Source organism: Balaenoptera ricei, chromosome 15 (assembly GCF_028023285.1).
Source record: "Balaenoptera ricei isolate mBalRic1 chromosome 15, mBalRic1.hap2, whole genome shotgun sequence".
Classification (NCBI taxonomy): Eukaryota; Metazoa; Chordata; class Mammalia; order Artiodactyla; family Balaenopteridae; genus Balaenoptera; species Balaenoptera ricei.
Window position 1 is genome coordinate 82,925,408 of NC_082653.1, and position 18,651 is coordinate 82,944,058.

The 18,651-nt window shown below is 47.2% G+C and overlaps 2 protein-coding genes across 6 annotated transcripts in view; both read left to right on the forward strand.

Moving 5' to 3' along the window:
* Positions 1-504: 504 nt before the first annotated feature.
* On the forward strand, positions 505-5,972 carry GJC3 (gap junction protein gamma 3). Of its 2 annotated transcripts, XM_059896957.1 has the most exons (3): positions 505-583; positions 4,561-5,345; positions 5,657-5,972. In XM_059896957.1, exons 2-3 carry the CDS (start codon positions 4,562-4,564, stop codon positions 5,662-5,664), a joined length of 792 nt encoding a protein of 263 aa, XP_059752940.1. In that variant the 5' UTR covers positions 505-583; position 4,561; the 3' UTR covers positions 5,665-5,972. The 2 variants fall into 2 exon arrangements, with proteins under 2 accessions (XP_059752940.1, XP_059752939.1); XM_059896956.1 differs by having other exon boundaries at positions 4,561-5,972.
* A 5,703-nt stretch (positions 5,973-11,675) lies between these two features.
* Positions 11,676-18,651, forward strand: part of TRIM4 (tripartite motif containing 4) — a 50,636-nt gene continuing 43,660 nt past the window's right edge. For all 4 annotated transcript variants that reach the window (XM_059896940.1, XM_059896938.1, XM_059896937.1 and 1 more), the window contains exon 1: positions 11,676-12,299. In XM_059896940.1, coding sequence (XP_059752923.1) covers positions 11,907-12,299 — 393 coding nt within the window. In that variant the 5' untranslated portion in view covers positions 11,676-11,906. The remainder of the gene's footprint in view (positions 12,300-18,651) is intronic.

The following is an 18,651-nucleotide window of genomic DNA, read 5'->3' on the forward strand; positions in this document are numbered from 1 at the left end:
GACTATTGAGCTGGACTTGAACTTCTCTATAACAATGTTACATGCTAGAAAATAGTGGAATGATGTTTCAGATCTCCACAGGGGCAGTATCTGGGACTCAGGTGTTGCAATTCTCCCTGGGTCTGGTGGAGAGGGGCTGGGCTCCCCGAGTTGCAGAGAGCCCGTTTCTCCCAGCCAAGAAGAGAGGATGTCCAGGGATAAATGTATGGAATTCTATCTGTTGACTGCAAGGCGCTATATTGAAAACATGCCGAAGCCTTTGCCCCCCTTTCAGATGATCTGAAAATCCCCACTTCAGTTCACTTAGAAGACAGAGCCCTCACGCTCGACAACAGAGGGTTATTCTCCAGAGCCCATTCTTTAGCAGCTGGGCTGCCTGCCCCTCTGGCTGCGATTCTTTGACCCTGCGCTAAGGCTGCCAGGGAAGACGGGGGGGGGGGGGGGGGGGGGGGGGGGGGGAAGGAGTGGGTGGAGGCGTGGAGGCAGGGCCTGGGGGAGAGCTGGGACCCTGCGGGCTCCAGCCTGAGGGCTCTTACCTCTGCCTCTTTCCCCGGCTGTTGGTGTTTCTGCTCGAAGCTACCAGGTGAGTGCCAGGGCAGAGCAAAGCTGGGCTGGCACGGGGCCTGGGGTAGTGGTGGTGGGGACCGCCTGGGGCTCTGGGCTGTGCATCTGCAACTCTAATGCAAACGCCCACGGCCTGGGGATTATTATTAAAATTCAGACTTGACTTGCTAAGCCTGGGATGTGGCCTGAGGTTCTGCACCCCTGGTGATGACAGGGCTGCTGCACCGTGGACCGCACTTTTAGTAAAAGATCTAGAATGTTTTCTAGGCCAGGTGGGGTGAGCTGGAAGCAGGGAGCTGCTCTAGTGCTGGCCTCAGCGGACATCCTTCCTTCATGCCTTAACTCTCTGAGGTGGATTCTGCCGCCCATAGTATCCTGAAATTTTTCTCCCAAAGAACAAGAGATGCTTAGAAAAATTCTTAACAAAATTGCTATGGAATTTTTAAAAATCTGTTTACGTATTTGAAAATCCCCTCAAACTCTGGGTTTTCCTCCTTCTCCCAACTCTTGAGCTCATAGGAACTGCTTCTAAAATCTTGACAGCGCTCAGATCCTGCCAGCCCCCTCCCGAATACATTGATTTGCAAACTATTTCTCCCCTCGGAGAAACAGAGTGGTCCCTTGAGCTTTCTCAACAATGCCGAGCCCTCAGCTCCCTAGGTTTCGAAGTTTGGCCTGGGGTCTCTGGCCCGCTGTGGGCAAAGCTGCAGACGTGTTTGTGGGAGGAGGATGCGGGTCTCAGAGAACGAGAGGGGTGGGCTGGGGACGGCTGGAACAGATGGGGAGACCACAGGGTCCCAGGAAAGCAGGGGAGGAGGGAGGACGGACGGCTGTGCTTGAGCTTCGGTTTATAGGAAACTCCCTTTGGTCTGCAGACTCGGGGAGATGGAGGAGGATATTTATTGTCTGCACCCTCCAGGAGGCCCTGGAATGTGTGTGGAATAAGCATTGTTTTGGTTATAACAGCCGCGGGGCAAAGGGCAGGAAGGGTGCTCCAAACCGAGGGATCTCAAGCAAGCCCTCTTGTCCTGCTTTTTCTGTTCTCTCCCTTCCAAACCCCCGAAGCTCTGTGGTGAGCCCTGGAGACCTCAGCTCGGTTCTGAGAGCCTCTCAGAGGACATCTGGGTGTCTGGCTACAGGTCTGGGGTGGGCACGGGAAAGAAGAACCAGAGAGAGGGCTTCAAGAAGCTACTCAAACTCCCGACACTTGGAATATGCCAGGGCTGCTCTGTGTTAAATTCCAGGTCTGCTGGGGGTGTGCTGGCAACATGTGTAGACAGTGCTGGGCCTGCACTTGGAAATGAGACGAGGCGGAGAGCTTGACTTGAGAATTTACCAAGTTAGCATTTAGTCTGGTGACTCGCCAGGAGGGCCAGGGCAGAAACCCCCAGAGCCCAGGGCTCTCCCCCAACCCCAAGTGCTGGGACCCCTTGAACTTATGAGGTGCGAGAGGCTGCAGGCATCCTCACAGAATGACGTACAACCAGCCTGGAAATGGGCTGATTATCATGCCCTACAAAAGCCCTCCGAGATGGTCTGGTGCAGACAGCTTGCTTTACAGAGCTGGCAACTGAAGCCAAGAGTGGAGAGGTGATGGACCAGTGCTACCCTAAAGCAGTGGTTCTCAACCAGGGGTGATTTTGACCCCAGGGGACACTTAGCAATATCTGGAGACAGTTGTGGGTGGGAGGGGAGAAGTGTGCTACTGGCATCTAGTGGATAGAGGCCAGGAATGCTGCTAAACATCTTACAAAGCATGGGACAGCACCCCTTCTACCCCTAAACAAAAATTATCAGGCCCCAAGCATCAACAGTGCCAAGGTTGAGAAACCCAGGACCAGTCTTGAAACTTGCTGTGGAGCTCAGTTTTCACCAAACAAAACTGAAACATTTATGGAGAAACCACTTCTTTCCTAGACACTTCACTAAGTGCTTTCCCACCAATACATAAGCTAGTGACTTTTACTGCTGTCTTGATTTCCAAATTAGAAACAGATTTTGTTCCTTATCTATTTACCTTTTATTATTTTCAATTATTCATCTTCTTCCTTTGAATTCTGGAAGAATTATCCAATGTGCTTTCTAGCACCCTGATCTAATTTCCCCCAGAATCTGTCTTATTGCCTTCAAAGATCAAGCTGGTGATCTTTCTCCTACTCTATTTATAGTGGGTGTACACATGTAAAGATCCATTTACTCTCATTTTTGAGGAGTCTTAGGGATGAGAAGGGATAAATCTTTATCTTCAATATGCCATCTTTAATCATGGGACCAATTTTGCATCTTTCTAGATACTGGAAATAAATTTCTTCTAAAAATTTTAACCCAATTTTATAGAAAAGAATTTTCAGCAGCCTGATATACTTCTAAGTTTTCACAGTCTATGAAGGAAGAAGAAAGACAGGGACTGAGGGGCAGGCAGAGGTTCAGACTCTGATTCTTAGCGGCTCAAATATGGTTTCTCACAGTTGGTGGATGGTGACATAATTCTCTGGTCAACTGAGGCCCTTAGAACTGTCCCTTGGAAGCATCTCAATCCGTCTCTTTTGATTGCACAAAAGTGACCGTTCTGCCTAAGTTTTGGCATGTGGTCCATTCTTATCTATAGTTTATAACACTAATACTCATTTAAGATTGTTTTGTGCATCTCTCTGGGTATTATAATTGGGAAGCCGACGTGAGATAAATTAGGCATGTCTCACTTGCTGCCATGTTAATGTAGAAATTCAGGTTATTATTATTAGACTTAACAGGAAGAAACCTAAGCAAGTTCAAGGTCAGAGCAGAAACAAGGATGGTCTGAATTACAGGAAAGATAATTAGGGGGTCAAATTCTTGAAGAAGCTGGAAGGAGTGACCCAGGGACACAGACTTGAAAGGGAGGGCAGCCTTGGACAAGTGGAAAGACACTTCTTTGTCTAAGATGCTACAGCAGGACGTGACTGTGAAGGTACGAGAAGAAGGAGCTTCAGGGTTTCACACTAATGAGTCTATTTTCTCTGGAATCAGAGTTTGCATGGTCTTCTGAAAGTGAGGGGAACCAGGTAAGTAAGAGTTTGGGCTGAAGGGGGAGGGTTAGGAAGAGCTGCTTGGCGTTGAGGAGGACAGAGAAGAAGACGGCAAACTGGGCTTGTAGCATGACGGCATTTTGTCCAGAGAACAGAAGAATTTCTGAAGCCTGTCCTCGACCATGGTCACCTCTCACCACGAGGGAGATATAAACCCAAGGAGCAATGACAAAGCAGAGTTGAATTTTGAATTTTTATCCCGTCACCTCTGGCCCAAACACCATTATGTTTAATCAGTAGATTCTGCTGGGTTTTCTTCAAAGTATTCTCCTTTCCTAAGCTGGTTAGGTCTAAAGAACATCAGACTAGAGCAAGCCTTGACATTCACTCTGTTCACTGGATCCCCATCGAGCCCCTTAACCTAACCTCACCTCAGTCTCACCACTGTGATGGGGGCCAGACTGACACACCTGTGAGCACCTGGGGGCCTGAAGCCAGAGAAAAGCAGACGGGCAAGGCAATGCCCACCCCTCCCAGGGGCAGCACTGATTTCATTCAGGTGACACTGACAGTAGCACCAGACCTAGCAGCCATCACCTAGGGAAGCAATGGTTTTCAGAGGACTCGGGTCTCTGATTATTTAGCCTTTGGGAAGCAGGAGCGGGAGGGAGGGACAGAGAGAGACAAAGACAGACCCTGGTCTCCCCGCAGGCCGAGAGTTCCTCTCCCCTCCAGCAGTACAGGAGGGGGGACAGAAGAGAAAGCCACAACCACACTCACTCACTATTAATATTTTACATAGATGAGTCCGTTAACTATACAGAGGTGCCCTCGGGTCACGGTATTTGATCAGCCAGGCCCTAGGAGAGGAGCAAGGAAGCCTGCCTTAGTCATCGTCGGACTGGGAGTGAAGAGCTGGCCTGGCACTTCTCCCACAGGGCAGTGGGCAGCACATCCACACTCACCACTGTCCTCTGCTCCCTAACAGGATGTGCGGCCGGTTCCTGAGGCGGCTGGCGGTGGAGGAGAGCCGGCACTCCACCCCCGTGGGGCGCCTCCTGCTCCCCGTGCTCCTGGGGTTCCGCCTTGTGCTGCTGGCCGCCAGCGGGACGGGGGTCTACGGCGACGAGCAGAGCGAGTTCGTGTGTCACACGCAGCAGCTGGGCTGCAAGGTTGCCTGCTACGATGCCTTCCACCCTCTCTCCCCGCTGCGCTTCTGGGCCTTCCAGGTCGCCCTGGTGGCTGTACCCAGTGCCCTCTACATGGGTTTCACTCTGTATCATGTGATCTGGCACTGGGAGGAATCTGAAAAGGTGAAGAAGGAAGAGGAGACCCTGATCCGCCAAGGGGAGAAAAGCAGAGATGCCTTGGGGGCTGGAAGCCCCAGGGTGCTCTGGGCCTATGTGGCACAGCTGGGGGTACGACTGGCCCTTGAAGGGGCAGCCTTGGGGGGGCAGTACCATCTGTACGGGTTCAAGATGCCCAGCTCCTTTGCATGTCGTCGAGAGCCTTGCCTTGGTAGTATAAGCTGTAATCTGTCTCGCCCCTCTGAGAAGACCATCTTCCTGAAGACCATGTTTGGGGTCACCGGGCTCTGTCTCTTGTTCACGCTTTTGGAGCTTGTGCTCCTGGGCCTGGGGAGATGGTGGAAGATCTGGAAGCACAATTCTCCCTCTTCTAACTACTTCCCAACTTCAGAGAGCGCCCAAAGACACAAGGAACCGACTGATAACTTCCCAGTGGTGGAAACAAGAGAACGGTTTGGAGAAGCAGGTGAGAGGGGCACTGATGTTCCTCTTTCTACCTGTCCCTGATGTATGGGTCCTGAGGATCCCCCACGGCAGGTCCCTCACCCTCTGGGAAGCACAACTCCCACACGTTACGAAGCAGAAAACCAGGTTCTACGCAGATGTGTCCGAACCACTCATCCCACCCCATCGCCCAACTGCATCCCCATCAACTGGATGGTTCCTTCCAATGAACCAGGACCCAAGTGCTCAGTTGATTGCACCTCCTGCCCTTCCATTTAGGTCTCTTCCCACTTAGGAAAAGTCTAAGCTTCTGCTTGATCCTCTACTTTGCAGAGTTATGAAGACACCTGGCTCACCTCTGAAGGAAACCCTATGACTGGATCTTCGTCGGAACATCCAGTGAGTGGGGTGTTTATCTCCATGGCAAATTAAAGGCTGTTGGAGCATATCCAAGAGCCTTGGGGGGCCACGGTGTCTGAAGTTTTTCCTTGGAGATCTCCTGCTTGTGCCTTCTCACCAGAATTCCCTGGTGTCAGGATCACAATTTTCATGGGCTTGGTTCCAGAGTCAGCCAGCAGAAACCTCCATAAAACCGTGCCTCTCTGTCCTGCGCAATAAATATTGACCACTGTTGCTGAGGACAATCCTCTTTCCTGTCTCGATGAGTCTCCTCTTTCCTGCTGTCCACATTCTCTGCTCCCCCCACCTTTAAAATCTTGTAACCTATAAAGGCACCCAGCCCTGCAACATATGTCATATTCAGAAACTCTGGCTTGCCAAGCATATGGAACCCAGCGTCCTTTAATATATAGATTCAATGTATTCAAACACTCAGCCAGGGGCTTCCCTGGTGGCGCAGTGGTTAAGAATCCGCCTGCCAATGCAGGGGACACGGGTTCGAGCCCTGGTCTGGGAAGATCCCACATGCCGCGGAGCAGCTGGGCCCGTGAGCCACAATTACTGAGCCTGCGCGTCTGGAGCCTGTGCTCCACAACAAGAGAGGCCGCGATAGTGAGAGGCCCGCGCACTGCGATGAAGAGTGGCCCCCGCTTGCCACAACTGGAGAAAGCCCTCGCACGGGAACTAAGACCCAACACAGCCATAAATAAAAATAAATAAATAAATAAATAAAAATTAAAAAAAAATTATAAAAAAAACAAAAAACACTCAGCCACACTCTTCTGGAAGATTCCTGTGAATTCAGAGGCTTATAACCCTGGACCACTGACAGCTCTGATTTCTGCTCAGTCCTCATTCTCTGCTTTGTACTTTGCAGCTGCTCCATTGTTGCATGGGGGGGGAGGGGCCAAGTCGCTACTTTTTAAACTCATACTCCTCAATATCACACAGAAAAGACAGCAGAGTTTTATTGCTGATTCAGGGCTAACAGTAAGGGACATTTATATCACAGTGTGATTCAGCAGATGATCTAATGCTGAATAGCAGGCTTCTCTTTTCTTGAGTCTCTCAGGCATTTCTGTCCAAAAGCATCTCAGCCTCCCACCTTTTTTGCAGAAACACTTCCCTTCTCAGTTCTTCCTTGCCCTCAAATTCTCAACAAAGAGCAGTTTCCAGGTTTGGTTGTCTCCTCTGAATCTCAAATGATCCCCAAGTAAGTTAGGAAATGTGGTGGCCCCCAAGCTGTAAGCTTATTCAGCTTTCTGCTTTCCGGAGAACTGCTTGTCTCTTTCTTGGTATGCACCCCTGACGCTGCGGTATTGAGCGTAAAAAAGGAAAATGGCTTGCGGCCAGTTTCGTTCCAGGTGCCTGCTCTGGATCTAAGAGCCCCTGGTTGTACCCCAGAAGAAGGACGTGCTGCCCTAAGGGGGAAGTCTGTATCTCCAGAGAATGGCCCATAAAGCATGCTGACGCATAGATAGTGGCGACAGAATTATGTGGAAAACAAGGTTTACTGATTTATTGTCTGCTATTCGTTCCTTACTAAACCTATATATACATTCATGCTCTTTGAATAAACTTGCCTTGCAACCATCAGTTGTCTTGGCCCTTCTGACCCCATACTGGTGCTTTTCAGTTCCTTACCCCTCACCGCCAGGAACTTCTAGCTTTCTGCAGCCGGTCTGCGGCAAGGAAGGCTCATTCCTAAGGAAAGATACTTGATTCCCCAAAGACACTTTGGCAACAACTAGCAAAGTAACAGTTTTCTTTCTGCTACACAGTGTTTCATAAAGAATCCTGTATCTAGCATAGCCAGAGCCCAGACAAGTGACCAAGGACAGAAAAAAAGCAAATGTCATCATTCTGAATTCCTCCTTGATGGTGTCCCTTTTAAAATAGCTTTATTTTTTAATTAATTGATTTATTTTAAATAAATTTATTTATTTATAGCTGCGTTGGGTCTTCGTTGCTGTGCGCGGGCTTTCTTTAGTTGCGGCGAGCGGGGTCTACTCTTTGCTGTGGTGCGCGGGCTTCTCATTGCGGTGGCTTCTCTTGTTGCGGAGCACGGGCTCTAGGCACGCGGGCTTCAGTAGTTGTGGCGCACAGGCTCTAGAGCACAGGCTCAGTAGTTGTGGCGCACGGGCTTAGTTGCTCCGTGGCATGTGAGACCTTCCCGGACCAGGGCTCGAACCCGTGTCCCCTGCATTGGCAGGCGGATTCTTAACCTCTGCACCACCAGGGAAGTCCCTAAAATAGCTTTATTGACATATGGTTCACACACCCTATAATTCACCCAGTAAAAGTATATAATTCAATGGCTTTTAATAAATTTATTTATTTATGGCTGCGCTGGGTCTTTGTTGCTGCGCGCAGACTTTCTCTAGTTGTGGCGAGCAGGGGGTACTCTTCGTTGTGTGCGGACTTCTCATTGCAGTGTCTCTTGTTGCGGAGCACAGGCTCTAGGCGCGCGGGCTTCAGTAGTTGTGGCACGCGGGCTTAGTTGCTCCATGGCATGTGGGATCTTCCCGGGCCAGGGCTCGAACTCGTGTCCCCTGCACTGGCAGGCAGATTCTTAACCACTGCGCCACCAGGGAAGCCCTCAATGGCTTTTAGTATAGTCAGAGTTGTGTATCCATTAACACAATTTTAGAAAATTTTCAGCAATTCAAAAAGAAACCCTATAGTACTTAGCTGTTATTCGCAAATCCCCATGCCCCCAAACATAAGCAACCACTAATCTACCTTCTGTCTCTACAGATTTTCCTAGGCTGGGCTTTTCATACAAATGGAGTCATACAGTATGTGGTCTTTTGTGACGGGCTTCTTTCACTTAGCATCCTGTTATCAAGGTTCATCCATGTTGTAGCATGTATCAGTACCTCATTCCTTTTATGATTATTATTTCATTGTATGGCTATACCACATTTTATTTACTCATTTTTCAGCTGGACATTTGGATTGTTTCCACTTTGGGGCTATTATGAATCATGGTGCTACAAACATTCATGTATTAGTTTTTATGTTTTCAGTTCTCTTGGGTAAATACCTAGGAGTGAAATTGCTGGGGCATATGGTAACACTTCGTTTAAATTTTCGAGGAACTGCCAAACTTTTTCCCACAGCAGCTGTACTATTTACTATTTCACATTCCCAGCAGCAATGTACAAATGGATTCCAATTTAATCTGCATCCTTGCCAACACTTGGTATTTTGTTTTTATTTTTCTCTGTTTGAGTTTTAAATTCTAGCCATCCTAGTGGGTGAAGTGATATTTCACTGTGGTTTTGATTTGCATTTCCCTAATGACTGATGATGTTGAGCATCTTTTCATGTGCTTATTGGCCATTTGTATAGCTTCTTTGGGGAAATGTCTACTCAAATCTTTGTCCATTTTAAAATTGGGTTGTTTGTATTTTTATTGTTGAGTTCTTCATATATTCTGGATACTAGATCCTTATCAGATTTAAGGATCTGATATTCCAAATATTTTCTCCCATTCAGTGGGTGGTCTTTCACTTTATTGAGTGTCCTTTGATGCACAAAAGGTTTTAATTTTGATGAAATCCAGTTTATCAATTTTTTCTTTTGTTGCTTATGATTTTGGTGTTACAGTTAAGAAACCATTGCCTAATCCATGACTGTGAAGATTAGACCTATGTTTCCTTCTAAAAATTTTATAGTTTTAGCTTTACATTTAGGTCTTTGGTTTTGAATTAATTTTTGTATATGGTATGAGATAAGGGTCCAACTTCATTCTTTTGCATGGAGATATCCAGTTGTCCCAGCACCATTTGTTGAAAAGCCTATTTTCCCTGCATATAATGGTTTTGGCACCATTGTTGAAAATCAATTGCTTGTAGATGTATGGCATTCTTTTTGTACTCTCAATTCGATTCCATTGATCTACATGTCTGTCCTTATAGCAGTACCATGTTTTGATTACTGCAGCTTTGTAATAACGTTTGAAATTAGGAAGTGTGAGTACTCCTAGTTTGTTCTTCTTTTTCAAGATTGTTTGGCCAATTGAGATCCCCTGAAATTCCATATGAATAAAACTGTAAATTAGGGAGCCTCAATATTTTCAGTAAAGACGGATGTTCATTTCAGGAGTATGGCAGGATTGAAGACACAAAGACATTAAGGAGATATAGTTCAATACAAAGGCAGACATACAGATACATAGACACTCACACCACCGATACTCATGGCAAACATCAGTAACTGATAAGAGCACCTCATTCTGCTTGGTCCATATTTAAGACTCAGATTCCTTCTCTCTCTCTTTTTTTTTTCTCTTTTGGCCGTGCCGTGTGGCTTGCAGGACGTGGGATCTTAGTTCCCCCAACCAGGGACCAGGGATCGAACCCGGGTCCGCTGCAGTGGTAGCATGGAGTCTTAACCACTGGACTGCCAGGGAATGCCCTCAGATTCCTTCTCAAGATAATATTTCAACTTGTAAGGAAAATGCAGCTATCTGTTGTAAACATTTAAAGACATTCTGTGGAATTTTCACCAAAACCCCAAAATAGTGATCTCAGGAACCCCCTTTCCAAATCGTTTAATCATACATTCAGTGACCACTTACGGAGCATATTACAGGAAAGGTGGTATCTGATTTTGGGACACAGGAAGAATTAAAAATTTCTTTCATGAGAAAAGGAATAGAGGGAAGAATAAAAAAGCCAAGCACCTCAGAAACACAAGATCAAAAATCCATTGAAGAGAAACAGATAATTCCCTGAAACAGGCAAGCACACTGCTTGTTGAAAACCTCAATGGATGTGCCTTGGGTTAGCAAAACGGTTGCCGTCTTCAAGCTGGGTACCAAAAGGCAATGCATCTGTGCTTCTGAATCTTAACTTAAAAAACCTGATTTCCTTCCCACCGCTCTCCCGGTCCTATCAGGTTTTTCACAATGTCCTCAGAACAGCTACAGCTTCAGCTCCACTCTCCAGGTACTGCTCTCACACCCTGGTGTTGACCTTCTCAGGTAGGATGGTCAGGAACTGCTCCAGCACCAGCAGCTACAGGATCTGCTCCTTCCCAGCATATAGGATGACAGCCGCTCATAGCAGACCACCCAGAGCTGGCTTAGAGCATCCTTTAGCCCACAGACCTCCTCCGCATTGAACCACCTAAAATACTGGTGGGAAATCTCAAACCAGGGGAAGACCATCTAACCCTAGATTCTTTCTCCTAACTTAATTATTAGACCCTCTATCTGCACTGGGTGAGGGAGGCCCCTGCCCTAAGAATGGGCTTCCTCTACCTGGTGTGTCTCTTGTGCTGGGGAAGAAAGAGAGTGAAATCAGTGCAGAGTGATCAGACAGCTCCCCACTAGGTCGTGGGGCTAAACACTCCCTTCCCTACTCGCCTCTTAGAGAACTGGCTCTCCAGTTCGCCTGAATCCTCGAACTCCAGGAGAGTTTGTGGGCTTCGAGTTGATGGGCTTCGTGTGGGGAGCCGGAAATCCTCCCTTTCTAGAAACTCAACTAGACCTTGGGGTTGGAGGACAAGAACGGCTTCCTCTCCTAGAGAATGAGGCTGAAAGAAAAAGGAGAGACTTCAAGAAGAGCTGGCCTACGGGGCACGGCGCCTCCTTAACCCCACTCCAGGCCCGGCTGCACAGATGCCCCTCGTCCTTCTGGCCCTTCTGCCGCTAGGCTGCTGCCCGCCTGGAACGCCCTTCTGGGCAGCAGCTCGCCTAGGACTCCAGACCCTAAATCCTCCGGAGCGGACGGCGAACATTGACCTCACCCCACAAACCTGAAGGCCAGGCCAAGTTAATTAGCGCCTCCCCGTTTTGCTCCACCAGCGGCTGCTGCAGCTGCGCGGTCGTCACACTCCGCCGCGTCCCCGAAACTACGGGCTCCTCGAGGCCTCTCTAGGCTTCTCGGGGAACTTCCGCATCTCTACTGTTCGTACAGTTGCAGCTCGCAGTCCCGTCACGCCTAGCGCGCCGTCCTCGCGAGGAAACCCGGAGGTTCGCACGGTCGGCGCCCTCAGCACGCGTGGGAAAGGGCCGCCGCCCGGCTGTCGCGCGGCCCCGCTGGGTGGCGAACCCCGGAAGAGGCTGCACTTTTCCCTCCCTCCGGAGGCGGCGGCCGCGGGTCCGAAGGCCACCTCCCGCAGCCTGCAGACCTCTCATCCAGCCACGACTCCGGCTCTGGGGCCGAGGAGCAGCATGGAGGCCGAGGACTTCCAGGAGGAGCTGACCTGCTCCATCTGCCTGGACTATTTCGAGGACCCGGTGTCCATCGAGTGCGGCCACAACTTCTGCCGCGGCTGCCTGCGCCGCAGCTGGGCGCCGAGCGGCAGCCCGGTCCCCTGCCCCGAGTGCCGGCAGCCGTCGGCGCCCGCTGCGATGCGGCCCAACTGGGCCCTGGCCCGGCTGACGGAGAGGATGCGGCGCCGCCGCCTGGGCCCCGCGCCCCACGGCCTGTGCGGCCGCCATTGGGAGCCGCTGCGGCTCTTCTGCGAGGACGATCAGCGGCTCGTGTGCTTGGTGTGCAGGGAGTCCCAGGAGCACCAGGCCCACACCATGGCCCCCGTCGACGAGGCCTTCGCGAGCTACCGGGTGAGCCGGCCCTTACGGGGCTGCCGCTATTGCCTGGGAACGTTTACTGTTCACGTTGGAAGCATGAACCCCCATCCTACCCCTACCAGGCTCAGAAAAGTTAAGCGACTCACGGATCTCAGAGCTGGAGTTAAAACTGGGATTGGGAGGGCCGGTGCAAGGCTCAGTCATCACTGCAGAATTTTAAAGGGACTGGCCTCCGGGAGCTCCTAGTTTAAGATGGTTATCCTGAGAGGTTATACACCAGTGCTGTCCAATGGAAACAAAAATACGAGCCACATATGTTATTAAAATTTTTTCTAGTGGTAAAAAGAAACAGGTGATGTTAATTTTAATAATTTATTTAACCCAATTATCAAAAATATCATTCAACATAGATTTTTTTTTCTTAAAGCTCATTCTGTTTCCTCTTTATTGTGAAAATGAAACAAAATATAATCAGGAAATGGAGAACTCAAGTTCTTCTTACAGCTGTTCTCTGACTTGGATGGGCACAGATAGCGTGATTTCACATATATATACATTTTGGAGTATAGTTGCTTTACAATGTTGTGTTAAGTTCTGCTGTACAGCAAAGTGAATCAGCTATACGGATACATCTGTCCCCTCTTTTTTGGATTTCTTTCCCATTTAGGTCACCACAGAGCACCGAGTAGAGTCCCCTGTGCTATGCAGTAGGTTCTCATTAGTTATCTATTTTATACATAGTAGTGTATATATGTCAGTTCCAATCTCCCAGTTCATCCCACCCCCCCTTCCCACCTTGGTATCCATACGTTTGTTCTCTACGTTTGTGCCTCTATTTCTGCTTTGAAAATAAGCTCATCTATACTATTTTTCTAGATTCCACATATATGCAATAATATACGATATTTATTTTTTTCTTTCTGACTTACTTCACTCTGTATGTCAGTCTCTAGGTCCATCCATGCCTCTGCAAATGGCACAATTTCGTTCCTTTTTATGGCTGAGTAATAGTCCATTGTACATATGTACCACATCTTCTTTATCCATTCCTCTGTTGATGGACATTTAGGTTGCTTCCATTCTCTGGCTGTTGTAAATAGTGCTGCAATGAACATTCATTCAACATTGATTGATATAAAAAATTATCAATGAGACATTTTACCTTTTTTTTCATGATAGGTCTTTGAAATCTGTGTACTTTACATTTACACACATCAGTTCAGACTATCCACATTTCAGGAGCTCACATGGCTAATGGGTGTTGTATTGGACAGTACGGGTTTATACCTACAGATGTCGTAGACAACGAATGATTTGGGAAAAACCTGGCTTGTAGGGATGAGTCTGGATTTTACTAGCTTCCTTCATCAATTGGGAAAATCACTTAATGTTTGAATTTGGAGATTATCTGTTCTGCCTTATCTTATGGGTTAAGAAGCTTCAGTCAAATAAATCGGTTTATCATACTCTGGTCCAGCCACACTGGCCTTCTTGCTTTTGTTTCAAGCCTGTTCACTCTCTCTCTACTCATACCTTCCATCCTTTAGATCCTTTTAGACTTTAGCTTGAAGACCTTCCTTGATCATCCTTTCCAGAGTAGCCCCACCCCCTTCCAATTACTGACGGTGTCACTCCGGTGGTCTCCATCTGAATTGGTATCTAGTAAGTACTTGTTGAAAACACGAATTTAATGATACAAGTTAAAGTGTATTGTAAACTGTGAAATGCTGTACAGTTTTATCAGCTGACTACAAACAGGAAACAGATGAAAAGTTAGACTAGAAAGTGTACATTCATGTTTTTATTCAGTAACCTTTATTGGCACTTCCTGTATGCTAGTCATTGTTCTAGAATCTGGACGTAAATGGATGAGAAAGACATGGGCCTTGTCTTGTATGGGGCATAAGCATGTAGTCCTGTAATTTCAGTGTGTGTGAGAGTTATTGACGTTTGTACCAACACACAGAAGGTCTGAGGTTAGAGTGATCAGACAGGAGTGAGGACCGCCTTCACAGAGGAGTGGAACACGAGTCCACTCTTGACGGATGAGTACAGCAAGGTAGGGGAGAAGATATTCAGGCCAAGGGAACAGCATATTCAGTAGTGTGGCAACGTGGAATAGCATGTGATAAATAAGAAGACCAGAGGTCGCTCTGTGCTTCGGGAGGGTAGCGCATGGGAGGAAGGATGGTGGGAGTTGAGGCTGAAGACAGAGGCAGGGTCCATGGTGTGGAGGATCTTGTTGACCATACTGAGAAGACCGAGCTTTCTCTTCCAGGGAATGGGGATCATTGAAGGATTTTAAGGCAGGAGATGACACGATCAGTTCTTTTGTTTTAGAGAGTCCATTGTGGCATCCACGGGGATGAATGGAGAAGACCAATTGGGCTGCTGTTGCACTACTTCAAGCAGGAGGTAGTAAGGGCCTGAATTAGTGCAGGGCAGGGGTGATGGAGAAGGGGAAGGCATGGTGTTATGATGAGCTGGAGCTGAATGACATTGTGACTAATTGGAACTGATGGGTCGGGGAGAGAGAGGAGTCTAGGATGGCAGTGTGGATATCTGGTGCTCATTTGGGACATGTTGAGAGTAAAGTAACTGTGACAGGAAGTCCAAGGAAGAGGGACAGGAGGCAGGGGGCATAGGAAGCTAGAAACACAGTATTTTAGATTAGAATCATCAGCCTACCCTTGAAGTCATGGAAGAGGTAAGCTGATTAGATTTTCCTGGAGGGACCACATTAAGGGTAAAAAAAAAGAGGGGCATGAAGAGAAGCTTGGGAAACACCAATGCTTAGTAGCCAGCAAAAGAGATTGAAAGGACCCATCAGAGAAATGGAAGAGAAGATACATGGGACTTCCCTGGCGGTCCAGTGGTTAAGACTCCGCGCTTCCACTGAAGGGGGTGCGGGTTCGATCTCTGATCTGGGAACTACGATCCCTCATGCTACACTGCACGGCCGAAAAAAACCCAAACCACCCCCCCCCACAAAAAATTTATGGGGGAGGGCTGAGGCAAGTGTAAGTGGTTAGGTATGAAAGGAGAAAATAACCCTTAAAGCTTCAACCTTTGGCAATAATTATAATATTAATGATAGCTGTCAGGTGTTGATTACTTAGGCATCACTGACAGTTCTAAGCATTTTTCGTATAGTAATTTTTAAATTTCCATAGCAGCCCTGTTGGATGGATTCTGTTATCCCCATTTTGTAGATGAGGCAGCTGAGGCCCAGAGATGTGAGACCACTTGCCCAAGGTCACCGAAGCTAGGAAGCGGCTAAGCTTGGACTGAGGTCCTCTAATTCCTAGTCCATATCACTTTGCACTCTGCTACAGCTAATCTAGCTGAGAAGACTAATCGGAAGAGGTGGGATTTCAGGATTAAACAAAAACGGGCCAACAGGTAGGGAGTGGGTGAGGGTAACGCTGGGGAGGGTTGAATGTCATGAGGTTGACTGGCCAGGTGTTCCGGAGTCAGGTCATTAGGCACAATTGCCCATTGTCTGTCCTTTTCTGCACGCTCCTCTGCTTCGTCGCTGCTCAGTTTATCCATCTCCACCCCACCCCAAGTTAGCTAGGAAAACATTAAGTTGCTCTTGGGTGGAGCAATTCTGTTTCCACCATCCCATTCCAAGCACATACTCAGGTGGGTACACTGTGACTTAAAAGTTTGGAGTTCCCTAAATCCATGGAAAATATCCCCCATCCTGTGCCCACACCTGAGCCCTGCAGACAGTGCTCGATGCTTTCTCTGAGGACCTGAGCCCCTGAGCACTGCATCCAGGAAACCTGCTTTGATGAATTCCTAGCCCGCTCTGCTCACCCTCTTGGGCCACACCAGTGGCTCAGGATACACCTGGAAGCAATTTTAAGCAATACTACCCCCCAACCCCCGCGAGTGTTTGGTTCAGTTGGTGGGGCCCTTGGCATCAGCATTGTTTAACAATTCACTAGGTGATTCTAGTGTACAGATAGGATAGAGGACCATGGACCTACATCTTAGTATCTTCACAGAGGGAAATCTCAAAACCATCTTTCAGAGCAGAAGTTGTCTTTAATGGAATCATTGGTGGCTGGGGAGAAAAAGAGAACAGAGAAAGAGAATAGCGTCCTAAGCTTCAGGGAGCAAACTGTTTGCCTGGAAAAGGCTTCCAGGCACAGCTCTTCTTTCCCTCAAGCCAATATTTAGTCTGTGGCTCTGGGAGCTAATCCCTTCATTGCTATTAACTCATTTAACAGATATTCAGTATTTCTTGAACCACCCATTTTGTGTCACTTGCTGTACTATAGTACCAGACTCAGCACTGGGCAAACAGTGGTGAAAAGACCATGGGGCTTACAGTCTGGCTGGGGTGGGGGTGAGAGGCACACCATGGACAAGTAAATGACCACAGATGGTGATATGTGCTGTGAAAGAAAGATAGTGCCGTGCCAGAGAAGTGACAACGGGCTTTAATAAGGGAACACGGTAGCCTTCTCTGAGGAGATGACATTTCAGTTGAGACTTGATGGATGAGGAATCAGCCATCTGAGGAACTGTGGGAAGAACATCCCAGGCAGCGGATAGCAAATTCAAAGACCCTGAGGCTGGGAAGAGCAGAACATATCTATGGAACCGAAAGATCTATGCACCTGGAGCATCACGAGCAAGGGGGAAAGCAGCACGAGATGAGTTGGGAGATGCAGACAAGAGTGGGGTTATGTCGGACCGCAAGGTGTTTGAATTTTCTTAGTGACGCGGGAAGCCAATGGAGAATCTTAAGCAGGGGACTGACATGATCTGACTGGTCTTTAGAAGATTATGCTGGCTTCTCTGTGGACATTGGATAAGAGAAGGACAAGATTGGAAGTAGGGAGCCCAGACATGAGGTTATTGTAGTTGTCCAGACAAGAGGTGGCTTGAACTAGGGGGTGGCTGGGGACGGCAGATGGGCAGATTTGATATGTATTTTAGAGGTAGACCTCCCTGCTTGGATTGGATACAGAGGTTACAGTGACTGAAATTCACAGAACCTAAGTGCTGGGATGGTGTTTAAGAAAAGACCATCTAGTCTAGTTGTCTTCACGTTCTAGGTAAGGGAGCTGTGGCCCGGGAAATGTGTGAGGCTGACTTGACCACAGATCCATAGCTAGTTTGTGAAAGTCTAGACTGAAACTCAGACCTGATTTGAAGTTTCATGTCGTTTGAACTACATGATCACAAGTCAGCAAATGTCTTCATTCTATAAATGTCTGCTCTTTTATTATAGTTTTATATACACACAATTGTCTGATGTTAAATGAAGAGAGTGATTTTTAAACTTTGGTACGTCTACCCAGCTTTGAAATGCTTGTGTTGCCGTCCTGCCACCTCGTGGCAGTTTCTGTTATTGCAGGGAAGAAGTTTTCTAATCCCAGAACGTTACCAAGTTTACTCAGGGGACCACTTTAAGAGCCCAACTGTGGCAGGATACAAAAAAGCTTAGGTAATGAAAACAGGAAAATTCATACATACTGAAAATTGTTAAGGGCTTCTAAAAACTGAAAAGTTCTATTTCAAATATATTTATGTTTATTAGCAAACAAAAGTGAAAGCTTAAAAAAAAATCTTGGTCACATTCAAAGGAGCTATTTATCTCATGACAGCCTTCACACGTACATCAGATTTGACAGGGATTTGTGCGTGTCTCTAACCTGTCTGCCTCTGTCTCTGAGGTCATCCCTGAGATTCTGCTGTTAGGTGCTTCCCCTCTTCAGTCTACTTTGTTCCTTCTGATAGACTCAATTTTTTTAATAGCTTATTTGTTTTTTTCTAATTATAAAAAGAATATGTGCCTCTTGTAGAAATTCAAACAAAACAGAGATTTATAAAATTTCTAGTCCTCCCCCTCCAACTTTCAAGCCATTCCTATTCCCCAGAGATAAGCAGTGTTAATAATACTTAGGTATATACCCTTCCAGATTTTCCCTCTGTTCAGATACAAACGCACACACTTGCACAGACACATGTATATTTGTTCTTTTCAAAACAGAATTATATAGAGAGCTACCTGAAATTGATGTAGAGTATCAATATACCATAATTTAATGATTCCACATTGATAGGTAGTGAATAATGCTGCAGTTAACATTCCTATACATATTGATTATTTTTGCTAATGTTTTGTTGGATATTATTAGAAATAGGATTATGCATATTTTAAATTTTGTTAAATCCTGCCAATTGCTCTTCAAAAAGAAGGGACCTTTACTCTCCTACTATTATGGTGCCAGAGGCCTTTTCCCTTGCCAGGACTAGGCATTTATTAATTTTCTAACAATTTAAAATTTTTGTCTATTTAGTAGTCATACTCTATATTGTGTTATGATGATTTTAGACCAGAATAATTCTTATGCATTAGCCTGTA

What these genes read in the sequence shown, in the direction of transcription:
- GJC3 (XM_059896956.1), top strand. Translation starts at nt 4,562, where the DNA reads ATGTGCGGCCGGTTCCTGAGGCGGCTGGCGGTGGAGGAGAGCCGGCAC.